This window comes from Stegostoma tigrinum, chromosome 10 (assembly GCF_030684315.1).
Source record: "Stegostoma tigrinum isolate sSteTig4 chromosome 10, sSteTig4.hap1, whole genome shotgun sequence".
NCBI classification, from domain to species: Eukaryota; Metazoa; Chordata; class Chondrichthyes; order Orectolobiformes; family Stegostomatidae; genus Stegostoma; species Stegostoma tigrinum.
In genome coordinates this window covers 2,824,865-2,838,778 of record NC_081363.1, presented here as the reverse complement: position 1 = coordinate 2,838,778, position 13,914 = coordinate 2,824,865, and the positions used below count along the sequence as shown (strand labels likewise).

Sequence of the window (13,914 nt, the reverse complement as noted above, 5' to 3'; positions counted from 1 at the left end):
ACCAGGGACCCAGGTTCGATTCTAGCCTCGGGTGTCTGTCTGTGTGGAGTTTGCACATTCTCCCCGTGCCTGCATGGATTTCCTCCGGGTGCTCTGGTTTCCTCCCACAGTCCAAAGATGTGCAGGTTAGGTGGATTGGCCATGATAAATTGCCCATAGTGTGCAGGGATGTGTAGCTTAACTGGGTTCTAGGGGGATGGGTCTGGGTGGGATGCACTGAGGTTTGGTGTGGACTTGTTGAGCCAAAGGGCCTGTTTCCACACTGTAGGGATTCTATATATTAATGATTTGATTAGGGGAAAAAAATGTAACATCTCAAACCTTCAGATGACACCAAGTTGGGAGGGTGAACTGTGACAAGGATGCAGCAATCAAAAACAGAAGTTGCTGGAAAAGCTCAGCATGTCTGGCAGCATCTGTAAAGAAAAAAAATCAGAGTTAACATTTTGGGTCCCAGTGACGCTTCCTCATAACTAGCTCAGAAGAGTCACCAGACCTGAAATGTTAACAGTTCTTTTTTGGTTTTATTAAAGATGCAGAGAGCCTTCAGCATGATCTGTGGGTGTGGGTGAGTGGGCAAATCAATGGCAGATGCAGAATAATTTCGATGAATGTGAGATTATTCACTTTGGAAGCAAAAACAAGAAGGCAGATTTCTACCTGAATGGCTGTAAATTGGGAAAGGTGAGTTTGCAGCAGGACCTGGGTGTTCTTGAGCACTCGTTGCTGAAGGTAAGCAAGCAGGTGCAGCAGGTAATAAAGAAGGCAAATGGTATGTTAGACCATAAGATGTAGGAGTGGAAGTAAGGCCATTCGGCCCATCAAATCCACTCCGCCATTTAAATCATGGCTGATGGGCATTTCAACTCCACTTCCCTGACTCTCCCCGTAGCCCTTGATTCCTTCTGAGATCAAGAATTTGTCGATCTCTGCCTTGAAGTCATCCAACGTCCCGGCCTCCACTGCACTCTGTGGCAATGAATTCCACAAGCCCACCACTCTCTGGCTGAAGAAATGTCATCTCATTTCAGTTTTAAATTTATCCCCTCTAATTTTAAGGCTGTGCCCACGGGTCCTAGTCTCCCCGGTTAACAGAAACAACTTCTCAGCATCCACCCCTTTTAAACCATACATTATCTTGTAAGTTTCTATTAGATCTCCCCTCAACCTTCTAAACTCTAATGAGTACAATCCCAGGATCCTTGGCCATTCATCATACATTAAACCTACCATTCCAGGGATCATCCGTGTGAATCTCTGCTGGACATGCTCCAGGGCTAGTATGTCCTTCCTGAGGTGTGGGGCCCAAAATTGGACACAGTATTCTAAATGGGGCCTAACTAGAGCTTTATAAAGCCTCAGAAGCACATCGCTGCTTTTATATTCCAACCCTCTTGAGATAAATGACAACATTACATTCGCTTTCTTAATTACGGACTCTACCTGCAAGTGAACCTTTAGAGAATCCTGGACCAACACTCCCAGATCCCTTTTACTTCTGCTTTGTGAATTTTCTCACCATTTAGAAAATAGTCAATGCCTGTATTCTTTTTTCCAAAGTGCAAAACCTCACATTGAATTTCATCAGCCATTTCCTGGACCACTCTCCTAAACTGTCTAAATCTTTCTGCAGCTTCCCCACCTCCTCAGTACTACCTGCCTGTCCATCTATCTTCATATCATCGGCAAACTTCACCAGAATGTCCCCAGTCCCTTCATCCAGATCATTAATATATAAGGTGAACAGCTGCGGCCCCAACACTGAACCCTGTGGGACACCACTCGTCACCGGTTGGCATTCCGATAAAGAGCCTTTTATCCCAACTCTCTGGCTTCTGTCAGACAGCCAATCCTCAATCCAAGCCAGCAGCTCACCTCGAACACCATGGGCCCTCACCTTGCTCAGCAGCCTCCTGTGAGGCACTGTATCAAAGGCCTTTTGGAAGTCTAGATAGATAACATCTGCTGGGTTTCCCTGGCCTAACATACTTGTTACCGCTTCAAAGAATTCTAACAGGTTATTCTAACATGTTTGCAGGGACGACCTCCCCTTACCGAATCCATGCTGACTTGTTCTAATCTGATCCTGCACTTCCAGGAATTTAGAAATCTCATCCTTGACAATGGATTCTTGAATTTTACCAATTAGGCTAATCGGCCTATAATTTTCCATCAATGTTGGCCTTCATTGCGAGAGGTTTTGAGTACAGGAGCAGGGATATGTTGTTGCAGTTATACAGGGCTTTGGGACTGAGAATATTGTGCGCAGTTTCGGTCTTCTTTTCTGAAGAAGGATGCACTTGCTCTCGAGGGAATGCAGTGAAGGTTTACCAGGCTGATTCCGGGGATGGTGAGTCTGATATATGAGGAGAGATTCACTAGGTTGGGATTGTTTTCACTGGAGTTCAGACAAGTGAGGGGGAATCTCATACAGACTTATAAAATTCTAACAGGACTGGACAGGGTAGATGCAGGAAGGATGTTTTGGGGCCACTGATGTTTGTCATTTTTATAAATGATCTGGATGAGGGCGTAGAAGGATGGGTTAGTAAATTTGCGGTTGACACTAAAGTCGGTGGAGTTGTGGATGGTGTGGAAGGATGTTGCAGGTTACAGGGGGATATAAATAAGCTTCAGAGATGGGCTGAGAGGTGGCAAATTGAGTTTAATGCGGAAAAGTGTGAGGTGATTCACTTTGGAAGGAGTAACAGGAATACAGAGTACTGGAGTAATGGTAAGATTCTTGGTAGTGTGGAAGAGCAGAGAAATCTCGGTGTCCATGTACATAGATTCCTCAAAGTTGCCACCCAGGTTGATAGGGTTGTTAAGCAGGCATACAGTGTGTTAAATTTTATTGGTAGAGGGATTAAGTTTCAGAGCCATGAGGTCATGTTGCAGCTGTACAAAACTCTAGTGCGGCTGCACTTGGAGTATTGCGTACAGTTCTGGTCGCCGCATTATAGGAAGGATGTGGAAGCATTGGAAAGTTTGCAGAGGAGATTTACCAGGATGTTGCCTGGTATGGAGGGAAGGTCTTATGAGAAAAGGCTGAGGGACTTGAGGCTGTTTTCGTTAGAGAGAATGAGGTGAAGAGGTGGCCTAATAGAGACATACAAGATGATTAGAGGATTCGCTAGGGTGCACAGTGAGAGCCATTTTCTTCGGATGGAAATGGCTAGCATGAGGGGACATAGCTTTAAATTGAGGGGTGATAGATGTAGGACAGATGTCAGAGGTAGATTCTTTCCTCAGAGAGTATTAAGGATGTGGAATGCCCTGCCTGCAACAGTAGTAGACTCACCAAGTTTAAGGGCATTTAAATGGTCATTGGATAAACATATGGATGATAATGGAATAGTATAGGGCTTCAGTTTGGTTTCACAGGTTGGCGCAACATTGAGGGGCAAAGGGCCTGGACTGCGCTGTAGTGTTCTACATTTTATGATGTTCCCGATGGTGGGTGTGTCCAGAACCAGGGGCACGGTCTGAGGATTCGGGGTAGACCATTTAGGACGGAGATGAGGAGACATTTCTTTACCTAAAGAGTGGTGAGCCTGTGGAATTCATTACCACAGGAAGTTTTTGATGCTAAAACACTGAATGTATTCAAAAGGTAATATAGCACACTTGGGGCAAATTGGATCAAAGGTTGTGGGGAGGAAGCGGGCTATTGAGTTGGACAGTCAGCCATAATCGTGATGGATGGTGGAACAGGCTTGAACGGCTGAATGGCCTCCTCCTGCTACTATCTTCTGTTTCTATATTTACCCAGTTAGGCCTACATGTGACTCTAGATCCACCATGTGATTGAATGTTAAGTGCTGGACTAGCCAGAGATGTCAACATCCTGTGAATAATAGATTCTGCCTGAACTACTCTGAAACCTTCATCCATACATTTGTTGCCTCTAGACTTCACAGCTGTAATGCTTCCCTCAATGGGCACATCTTGGATTCTCCACAAACCTGAGGCAATCTAGACCTTGGTGGCTGTATTCTCACTTGCATCAAGTTCTGTTCACCTATCTTTCCACTGCACATTAGCCCACATGAGCAACTTCTCAGTTTTAAAATTCTCAACCTCATTTTCAAACCCCTCCATGGCTTTATATCCTCCTTATTTCTCAAGCACTTCCAGCTCCACAACCCATTCTCTGCCTTTAGTTTGACTATTTAGTCATTCCAGTTACCTTTGCTGCACTTGTAGGTTGTCCCTTTGGTTGCCTACCCAATGGTCTGGAATATCACGCCTGCCCCCATGCTAATGGAGATATGACTAGTTAATGAGGAAGTGAAGGCACTAAAGATGTAAAGATTGAAACTTTAGCTTAGTGGAGGTCTCGTGCATTCTCTATCCTTGGGTGGAATATTACCATCCCATGCTAGGGGACTTGGCTTCAGCCCTGACCTGACCTGACCTATATAGAGACGAAATTATTAGTCACTTCGTGCCCTGCTGCAATTTTTAGGCTGGTTGAAGATCAGGGATAGCAAAGGGGGATGCTCTGCAAGTCAGCCAGGCTTCTCAACCCTGCCCCCACCCCAGCATGAGCAAACCAGCCCCTACAAAACTCCCAAAACACCCAAGGCCAAATTCTATCACCTTAGTGGGTGCCACCCTTGCCTCTGTGCCTGAAGGCTAAGGGATCGAGCCACATACCAGAAATTTGAGTCATACATGTGACATCAGATCCAAAGCACTAGTTGAATCTTAACTGCCGTCTGAAATAGATAGCAAAGCTGTCAGTTCAAAGGCAATTAGGGCAGAGCAACAATGTCAACCGAGGCTATGACACACATATCCCATGAAAGAATAAGTTTTAAAAAAGCTAATTTCCCTTGAAAAAGAGTAGGGGAGTTCCCCACCTGTCATGACCAGAACTAGAACATAGGAACCAGGAGCAAGCTATTTAATAAGATCATGGCTGATCTTCTCATGGCCTCAGCTCTACTTACTCACTCTCTCACCATAAATCTTAAACCCTTACAGTTCAAAAAATTATCTTAGCTTTAAAAGCATTCCATGAGGAAGCCTCAACTACTTCATTGAGCAGGGAATTCCACAGATTCAAAACCATTTGGATGAAGAAGTTTCACTTCAATTCAGCCTTAAATTTGTTCCCCCAATCCTCCCTGCTTCTATCTTATCACTTTCATAATTTTATATGTTTCTATAAGATCCCCCCTCATTCTTCTAAATTCCAATGAATATAATCCCAATCTAGAACATAAGAACTAGGAGCAGGAATAAGCCGTCTGGGCCTTCGAGCCCGCTCTGCCATTCAATAAGATCATGGCTGATCTGTTTGAGGACTCAGATCCACTTACCCGCACTCTCACCGTATCCCTTAATTCCTTTATTGTTCAAAAAAAATCTATCTTACCTTTAAAAACGTTGACTGAAGTAATGTCAACTGCTTCACTGGGCAAGGAATTCCATAGATTAACAACCCTCTGAGTGAAGAAGTTCCTTCTCAATTCAGTCCTACATCTGCTCCCTCTAATCTTGAGTCTATGCCCTCTTGTCCTAGCTTCACCTGCCAGTGGGAACATCCTCTCTATTTCTATCTTATCTATTCCCTTCATAAATTTATATGTTTCTATAAGATCCCCCTTAATCTTCTGAATTCCAATGAATAAAATCCCAATTTACTCAGTCGCTCCTCATAACCCTGTCAACTCTGGAATCAACCTAGTGAACCTCCTCTGCACCCCCTCCAGTGCCAGTACTTCCTTTCTCAAGTTAGGAGATCCAAACTGCACACAATACTCCAGGTGTAGCCTCACCAGCACCTGTACAGCTGCAACATAATGTCTCTGCTTTTAAATTCAATCCCTTTAGCAATGAAGGACAAAGTTATATTTGTCTTCATAATTACTTATTGTACCTACAGACCAACCTTCAGTGATTCATGCACAAGGACACCCAGATCCCTCTGCACAGCGGCATGCTGCAACTTTTTACCATTCAAGTAACAAATTTTTTTACTATTACTCTACCAAAATGTATGACTTCACATTTATTTACATTGTATTCCATCTCCCAGACCTTTGCCCACTCACTCAATGTATCTATGTTCCTCTGTAAAGTTCTCTGCACACTTTTCCCTGCCACTCATCTTAGTACCATCTGCAAACTTTGACACCCTACACGTGGTCCCTAACTCCAAATCATCTTTATAAATTGTAAGTAATTGCAGTCCCAACACCGATCCCTGAGGGACACCAAAAGTCACTGATTGCCAGCCAGAATAGCACTCATTTATCCCCATTCTTTGCTTCCTGTTAGTTAACCAATCCTCTATCCATGCGAATACTTTATCCCTGACACCATGCATCCTTATCGTATGCAGCAGCCTCCTATGCAGCACCTTGTTGAATGCCTTTTGGAAATCTAGGTACACCACATCCACTGGGTCCCCATTGTCCATCTTGCTCGTAATGTCTTCATAGAATTCCAAAAGATTTGTCAAGCATGACCTGCTCTTCATGAACCCATGCTGCATCTGCCCAATGGGACAATTTCTATTGAGGTGCCTTGCTATTTCTTCCTTGATAATAGACTCAAGCATCTTGTCCACCTCAGAGGTTAAGCTAACTGGTCTATAATGCCCCATCTTTTGTGTACCTCCCTTTTTAAACAATGGTGTCACATTTGCTGTTTTCCAATCTGCTGGGACTGCCCCAGAGTCCAGTGAATTTTGGGAAGTTACCATCAATGCACCTGCTATTTCTCCTGCCATCTCTTTTAGTTCCCTGGGATGTATTCCATCGGGGCCAGGAGACTTATCAATCCTTAGCTCCATTAGCTTGCCCAACACTACCTCTTCCGTAATAATGATTGTTTCCAGGTCCTCACCTACCTTTGTCTCTTTGTCTCCTCCATTGTGAAGACCGATACAAAATACCTGTTCAATGCCTCAGCCTTTTCATCACATCCCATAACTAAATTCCCCTTCTCATCCTCTAAAAGGCCAACATTTACTTTAGCCACTCTTTTTTGTTTTATATATTTATAGAAACTTTTGCTATCTGTCTTTATATTCTGTGCTAGTTTTTTCTCATTTTCTATCTTACTTTTCTTTATAGTTCTTTTTGTGGCTTTCTGTTGACCTTTAAAGTTTTCCAAATCTTCTAGTTTCATGCTGTTTTTGGCCACTTTGTATGCCTTCTCTTTCAATTTGATAGCCTCCCTTATTTCCTCAGACACCCATGGCAGATTACCCCTTTACTTACAGTCCTTCCTTTTCACTGAAATATAATTTTGCTGAGCACTTTGAAAAATGAGCTCCACTGCTCATTAACTGTCACACCATAAAATCTTTGTTTCCAGTCTACTTTAGCCAAGACCTCCCTCATTCTATTGTTATTCACCTTCTTCAAGCACAGGACCCTGGTATTGGGTTCTATCTTCACACTCTCTATCTGTATTCTAAATTCAACCATACTGCGATCACTCCTTCCAAGAGGATCCCTAACTACGAGGTCATTAATTATTCTTGTTTCATTACACAGGACCAGATGTAGAATAGCTTAGTCCCTTGTTGGTTCCATTACATACTGTTCCAGAAAACTATCACAGATCCACTCAATGAACTCCTCCTCAAGGCTACCCTGACCGAGCTGGTTCGACCAATCTACAAGTAGATTAAAATCCCCCATGATAATTACCATACCATTTTTACTGGAATTAGTTATTCCTTTGTTTATTGCCTGCCCCAATGTGATGTTATTATTTGATGGCCTATAGACTACACCTATCAGTGACTTCTTCCTCTTAGAATTTCAAATTTCCACCCAAATGGATTCAACCTCATTCTCCATAGAACCTGTATCATCTCTCAGCACCGCCCTGATGTCATCCTTGAATATGAGCTACATCACCTCCCTTACCTTCCTGTCTGTCCTTCTGAATACTCTGCACCCCTGGATATTTAACTCCTCGTCATGACCATCCTGCAACCATGTCTCTGTAATGGCTACCAAATCATATTCACTCGCGATGATTTGTGCAGTTAACTCATCAACCTTGTTATGAATGCTACGAGCATTCAGGTAAACTGCCTTTATGCCAGCTTCCTTACCCTCATGATTTTCAAATTCTCTAATAATATCTCCTGAGTTATCTTTCCTTTTTGCTTCTTTCATAGTCTGCCTTGAACTTAAACCCTCCTGCACACATGCTAACCTGCTGCTTGCCTTTCTATTTACCATCATGCTCCCTGTCGTTTTCCCTTTCCCCTCACCCTGACTCACTAGTTTAAAGTCCTAGTGACCACCCTATTTATCCTTTTCGCTAGTACACTGGTTCCAATTCGGTTCAGGTGGAGACTGTCCCATCGGTACAGATCCCCACCGGTTCCAAAACTGATGCCAATGCCCTATGAAATGGAACCCCTCTTTCCCACACCATTCCCTTAGCCACGTGTTTACTTCCCTAATTTTCTTATCCCTAAGCCAATTTGCACGTGGCTTGGGCAGTAATCTGGAGATTATGACCCTCGAGGACCTGTTCCTTAATTTTGTTCCTAGTGCTTGATAATCCCCAAACAGGTCCTTCACCCTAGCTTTGCCCATGTCGTTAGTCCCAACGTGGACCACAACAAATGGATCCTCCCCCTCCTGCTCCAATATCCTTTCAACCCCGTCAGAGATGTCCTCCACCCTGGCACCAGACAGGCAACAGACCATGCAGGACTCCCGATCCGGCTGGCAAAGGATACTATCTATCCCCCTAACTATAGAATCCCCTATAACTACCACTTGTCTTTTTGCTCCCCCCTCTTGAATGGCCTTCTGCACCATGGTGCTGTGGTGAGCTGGCTCATCCTGCCCGCAGCCCTTTTCTTCATCCACACAGTGAGCAAGTATCTCGTACCTGTTGGATAAGGTCAAAAGCCGAGGCTCCTCCACTCCTAAAGTCAGGATCTCCTACCTGCCTCACTTGCAGTCACACCCTGTTGTCCCTGATCACTAACTGAATTTGAATTAATCTACCAGGTGTGACTGCCTCCTGAAACAAAGCGTCCAGGTAACTTTCCCTCCCGGATGTGCCGCAGTGTTTGAAGCTCGGATTCCAGATCATCAACTCTGAGACAGAGTTCCTTCAGCAACCAACACTTGCTGCAGATGTGGTCACTGCCATTCACAATGGGATCTGCCAGCTCCCACAGCATACAGCTACAGCACATCACCTGCCCAGCCATCTCTACTTAGTTAATTACTTTATTACTTTATACAGCCGCTGCCCAAATACATTTCCGGCAGCCCCCCGGTCCTCACTGTTGCCTCTCCCTCTGCTGCTACAAATGAAGGCTGCTGACGCTCGAGGTAAGCCCTTTAAGAGGGAAGCTTACCTTCCTGGCCCCCTGGTCCTTGCTGTCGCCTCTCCCTCTGCTGCTGAAAAATCTACTCAGTCTCTCCTCATAAACCAACCTTTCAACTCTGGAATCAACCTCATAAATCTCTTCTGCACTAGTGGCAGTACATCCTTTCTCAAGTAAGGAGTCTAAAAGTGCATGCAGTACTCCAGGTGTGGCCTCACCAGCACCTTACACAGCTGCAACATAAATCCTTCCTTTTAAACTCAATCCCTCTGGCAATGAAGGACAATATTCCATTTGCTTTCTTAATTACCTTTTGAACCTGCAAACCAACCTTCTGTGATCCATGCACAAGGAAACCCAGGTCCCTCTGCACAGCAGCATACTGCAATTTTTTTTACCATTCAAGTAATAGTCCCTTTTACTTTTATTCCTACCAAAATTGATGACTTCACATTTATCAACATTGAGTTCCATCTGCCAGACTTTTGCCTACTCACTTTAACTATTTATATCCCTGTGCAAACTTTCAGAGTCCCCTGCACACTTTGTTCTACCACTCATCTTAGTGTCATCAGCAAGCTTTGTAACACTACATGTGTTCCCAACTCCCAAATCATCTATATAAATTGTAAACAATTGTAGTCCCAACACTGATACCTGAGGCACATCGCTCCTCACTGATCACCAAACAGAAAAGTACTCATTTATCCCCACTCTTTGCTTCCTGTTAGTTAACCAATCCTCTCTCCATGCCAATACATTGCTTGTAACACCATGTATCTTTAGCTTATGCAGCAGCCTTTTGTGAGGAACCTTGTCAAATGCCTTTTGGAAATCCAGATACACCACATCTACTGGGTCCCCATTGTCCATATCGCATCCATAATGTCTTCATTGAATTCCAGTAAATTAATTAAATTCTTGCCTTCATGAACCCATGCTGTGTCTGCCCGATGGGGCAATTTACATCTCGATGTCTTGCTATTTTTTCATTGATGGTAGATTCAAGCATTTTTCCCACTGTAGAAGTTAAGCTAACTGGCTTACAATTCCTCATCTTTTGTCTACCTCCTTTTTTAAAACAGTGGCATCACGCTTGCTCTTTTCCAACCTGCTGGAACTGCTCCAGATCCAGTGAATTTTAGAATTCTGAGGATTAGGGTTAGAGAAGGATTACATTTTGGTTATTATTTTCACTGCTGTTTTGATAAGTTTCCTACCACAGTGACTACAATTTAAAATACTCCAATAGTTTTAAATTGCTTCTATGTTGGTGGCTGATGTGACAAAATAAGCTGGACAAAAATATAATTCTTCCTATTGATTGATGTTTATGGTCGAAAGTTAAAACTGACATCAACTGGAAAGGCCTAGACAGAAATGTTTTCTTTAATTGTAACTTAGAGTGGAACAACAGAAAGAAATGCATGGAAATACTGTCCTTGTTGAACTCATTAAAATAAAGAGGCTGGAACATCTGATATGTATTTGTCTAATTTGGTGTTACTTCACAAAGACATCATTGACTGAAGAGAAAGCTGTTAATTGTCCCCTTTCTCCACAGTAGTCAGTCGCTGCTCCAATGTTCCCCAGGCCTTTACTCTTTTCTGGGATATGGTTGAAGCAAACAGTGCAATGGGACAGCAGCGGGGGAATGGACAATGGACAGGGATCAGCTTGAAATAAAATTCCAAAAGTAATTCTTTCCACTTTTATCCTGAGTTCATGAGCCAATTATCAATATTGACCCAGGCGCATACACTTTTGCTAGCGGAGCATAAAGTGAGCCCCCAGTAAATATCCAAAGTGAAAGGGGAAATTTGAACTTAAACCCAATCACTGATCTTTCACCTTTCACAAAAGAGTTCCCAATTTCAACGAGTGGCCAAAGACTGCAGTGACAGGTTGTGACCCAATGTGTAAAAGACCTCCGGAACCCATTATCTCTGATATAATTTTCACCTCACTGAAAAGCCTCTTCTAGGGATGCCTAACCTGAAGAAGTTACCCTCCACCCTCTGGACAAACCTCAGGGGCTGCTTCTCCCTCTCTCCCTATTTATTTCAGAACCCTCTCCCCCTCCCCTTTTTCTGATGAAGGGTCTAGGGCTGAAATGTCAGTTTTTGTGCTCCTAAGATGCTGCTTGGCCTGCTGTGTTCATCCAGTTCTACACTTTGTTATCTCGGATTCTCCAGCATCTGCAGTTCCCATTATCTTTGATACAGGGAAAGGAGATCCCTGGCAGCAAGTGGGAGCTGGGCTGATTACTAGACAGCAAAGTTAAGTGATGTGTCAAGATGTATCAAATGAGACTTTTTGCTTTAGGACTGGTCATTTAATTGCCTTCTGGAATTGTCTTTCTGATCTATAAATTCCTCTCGATGGTGTGAACATATAACTGTGTGGCACTTGTAGTTCAATCACTTGGCTGCTGCCCACCTCTCCTCAGACAGGTTCAGCGTCCACAGCAATCACTATCTTCAGACAATTGTTTCTTCCTTAGCAAAGACATCCGGTATATGAAGCTGAGGTGTACCTGCAGACGTGGATGTGTCAAGAAGAACTTTGTAAGGGGGGTGTTTCTCATGGACACAGATGCCAGGTCGAACCAGGGGAACAGGCTGAGAAGAGACATTTGAAGAGAAAAACACATGGCTTTAGCAGAATCCTTTGGAAACATTGACAGGAAATAAGTAAACCCTTCCCAGACCCAAGATCTTCTTTGCTTTCTGCATCCTCTTGCAGAAGGTGCTTGGTGACTATCTGACCATATCATAGGTGAGCTCAGCTCCAAATTAGAAAATACCAAAAAGAGCTACTAGGAACAAGACATCCAGGCTGTGATTTCCCACCACTCATAGAAACATAACAACTAGGTGCAGGAATAGGCTATTCAGACCTTTGAGTCTGCTTCACCATTAGTATGATTAGGGCTGATCCACTAGCTCAATGATATATTCCCACTTTCTCCCACACACATTGTTGCCTTTAAAAGTTAAAAAAGTCACCTTTTTGAACATATTAATTGACATAATCTACACAGTCTTCTGTGGTAGAGAATTTCAGAGGTTTATTACTCTTTTGGTAAAGGCAGATTTCCCTCATCTCAGTCCTGAATGACATCCCATATTGTGAGACTGTTGCCCCAGTTTGGGATTCCCCAACCAGGAAAAACATACTGCCTGCATCAAGTCTGTCTGACCTTGTTAGAATTTTATTGTTTCAATCAGATCCACTCTCATCCTTCTAAACTGTAGTGAGTATGGGCCCAGTCAAACCAACCTCCCCTCATAGGACAGTCCTGCTATTCCCCGATATCAGCCTAATGAGCCTCCACCGGACAAATAATCAAATGCTCTGGGAATATGGGTTCCAAACCAATCAAGGGAAATGTTGGAATTTGAATTCAATAACATCAGGAATTAGAAGCTTGAACAATGACATCTGTTAAACCATCGTCAAGTGTTGTAAAAACACATCTGGCTCACTAGTATCCTTTAGAGAAGGAAATCTGCCATCCTTATCTGGTCTGGCCTGCATGTGTTTCCAGACCCACAGCAACGTGGCTGATTGTAACTGCACTCTGAAATGGCTGAGCACGCTGCTGAGTACAAGGGCACTTAAGGATGGGCAATAAATGTTGGCCTTGCCAGAGATGCCCACATTGTATGCAAGAACTTAAAAACAAGGATAGGTATGGTGTAGTGAGGGAAGGATGTGATGAGCCATTAGAATGTTGCTACGATCCCAAGTGAAGTTACTACTGGACAAATCAAATCCCAGATCAGATCACTTTATAGTTAATCAAAATTCAGAAAAAAATCCTTCCCTAACCAAATTGTAAATTTGTCCTAGCTGCTTCTTTTCAGTACTAATCCCATGAACTTGGATTTTCTCTTGACACTCTCACAATCGAGAGTTCAGACTTTCTCAACCTTTTCATAATGTGTAGAGGTCTATCAAACACAACTTGGTCTGGAAGTTTCACAAACAACACAAAAAACATTCCATTAGGGGTTCCATGAAAAGCTAATGGGCAAAATAAGGATTCATGGAGATGGAATTATAATAATGCTGGAAGTGCAACTGGAAAGAAACATAGTTTATTGGTGAACACCAAAACAGAACTCAACCTGGGTGAGACAACTTTGCAGATCCACCCTGAGGTTAACTTTTTAAATATTTTTCATATCCAAGGTGCTTTTACACACAACTGAGCAACTCTACTATCACTAAAAACCCTTACCTTTTTTTGGTTTTTAACTATTAACTATTTAACTATTTACTGACACCAGTAAATCATCCAAGTTGCCAATTAGAAATTTACATGCAAAGCTCACTACGGGCAACGCAAACCATTCGGGGCTGTTTGTTTTTCCCTTTTCTTTCACTGTGCCACAGGAACCAGGGTCTGCTTTATTTTTTTTTAAATCCAGAAGTGTTATCACCCTCATATGAGTGATCTTACCACCACCAAAAATCTCTGTGACTTTATTTTAAACTGCTTAACCACACACATGCTCCCTCTCCAGGGACTTGAACGCGTGGCTGAGGGACTGGTGTCGGAAGCAAGGATTTAAATTCTTGGA

At 43.2% G+C, this 13,914-nt stretch overlaps 1 protein-coding gene across 6 annotated transcripts in view; it reads right to left on the bottom strand.

Annotated features, from left to right (window-relative positions):
• Nucleotides 1-10,653: 10,653 nt before the first annotated feature.
• Nucleotides 10,654-13,914, bottom strand: part of noxred1 (NADP-dependent oxidoreductase domain containing 1) — a 40,059-nt gene continuing 36,798 nt past the window's right edge. For 3 of the 6 annotated variants that reach the window (XM_059648908.1, XM_059648906.1, XM_059648907.1), the window contains exon 6: nt 10,659-11,946. In XM_059648908.1, the coding sequence (XP_059504891.1) occupies nt 11,781-11,946 (166 nt within the window). In that variant the 3' untranslated portion in view covers nt 10,659-11,780. Of the gene's footprint in view, nt 11,947-13,914 lie in introns of all 6 variants that reach the window. The other 3 variants (XM_059648905.1, XM_059648904.1, XM_059648903.1) reach the window with 3 other exon arrangements.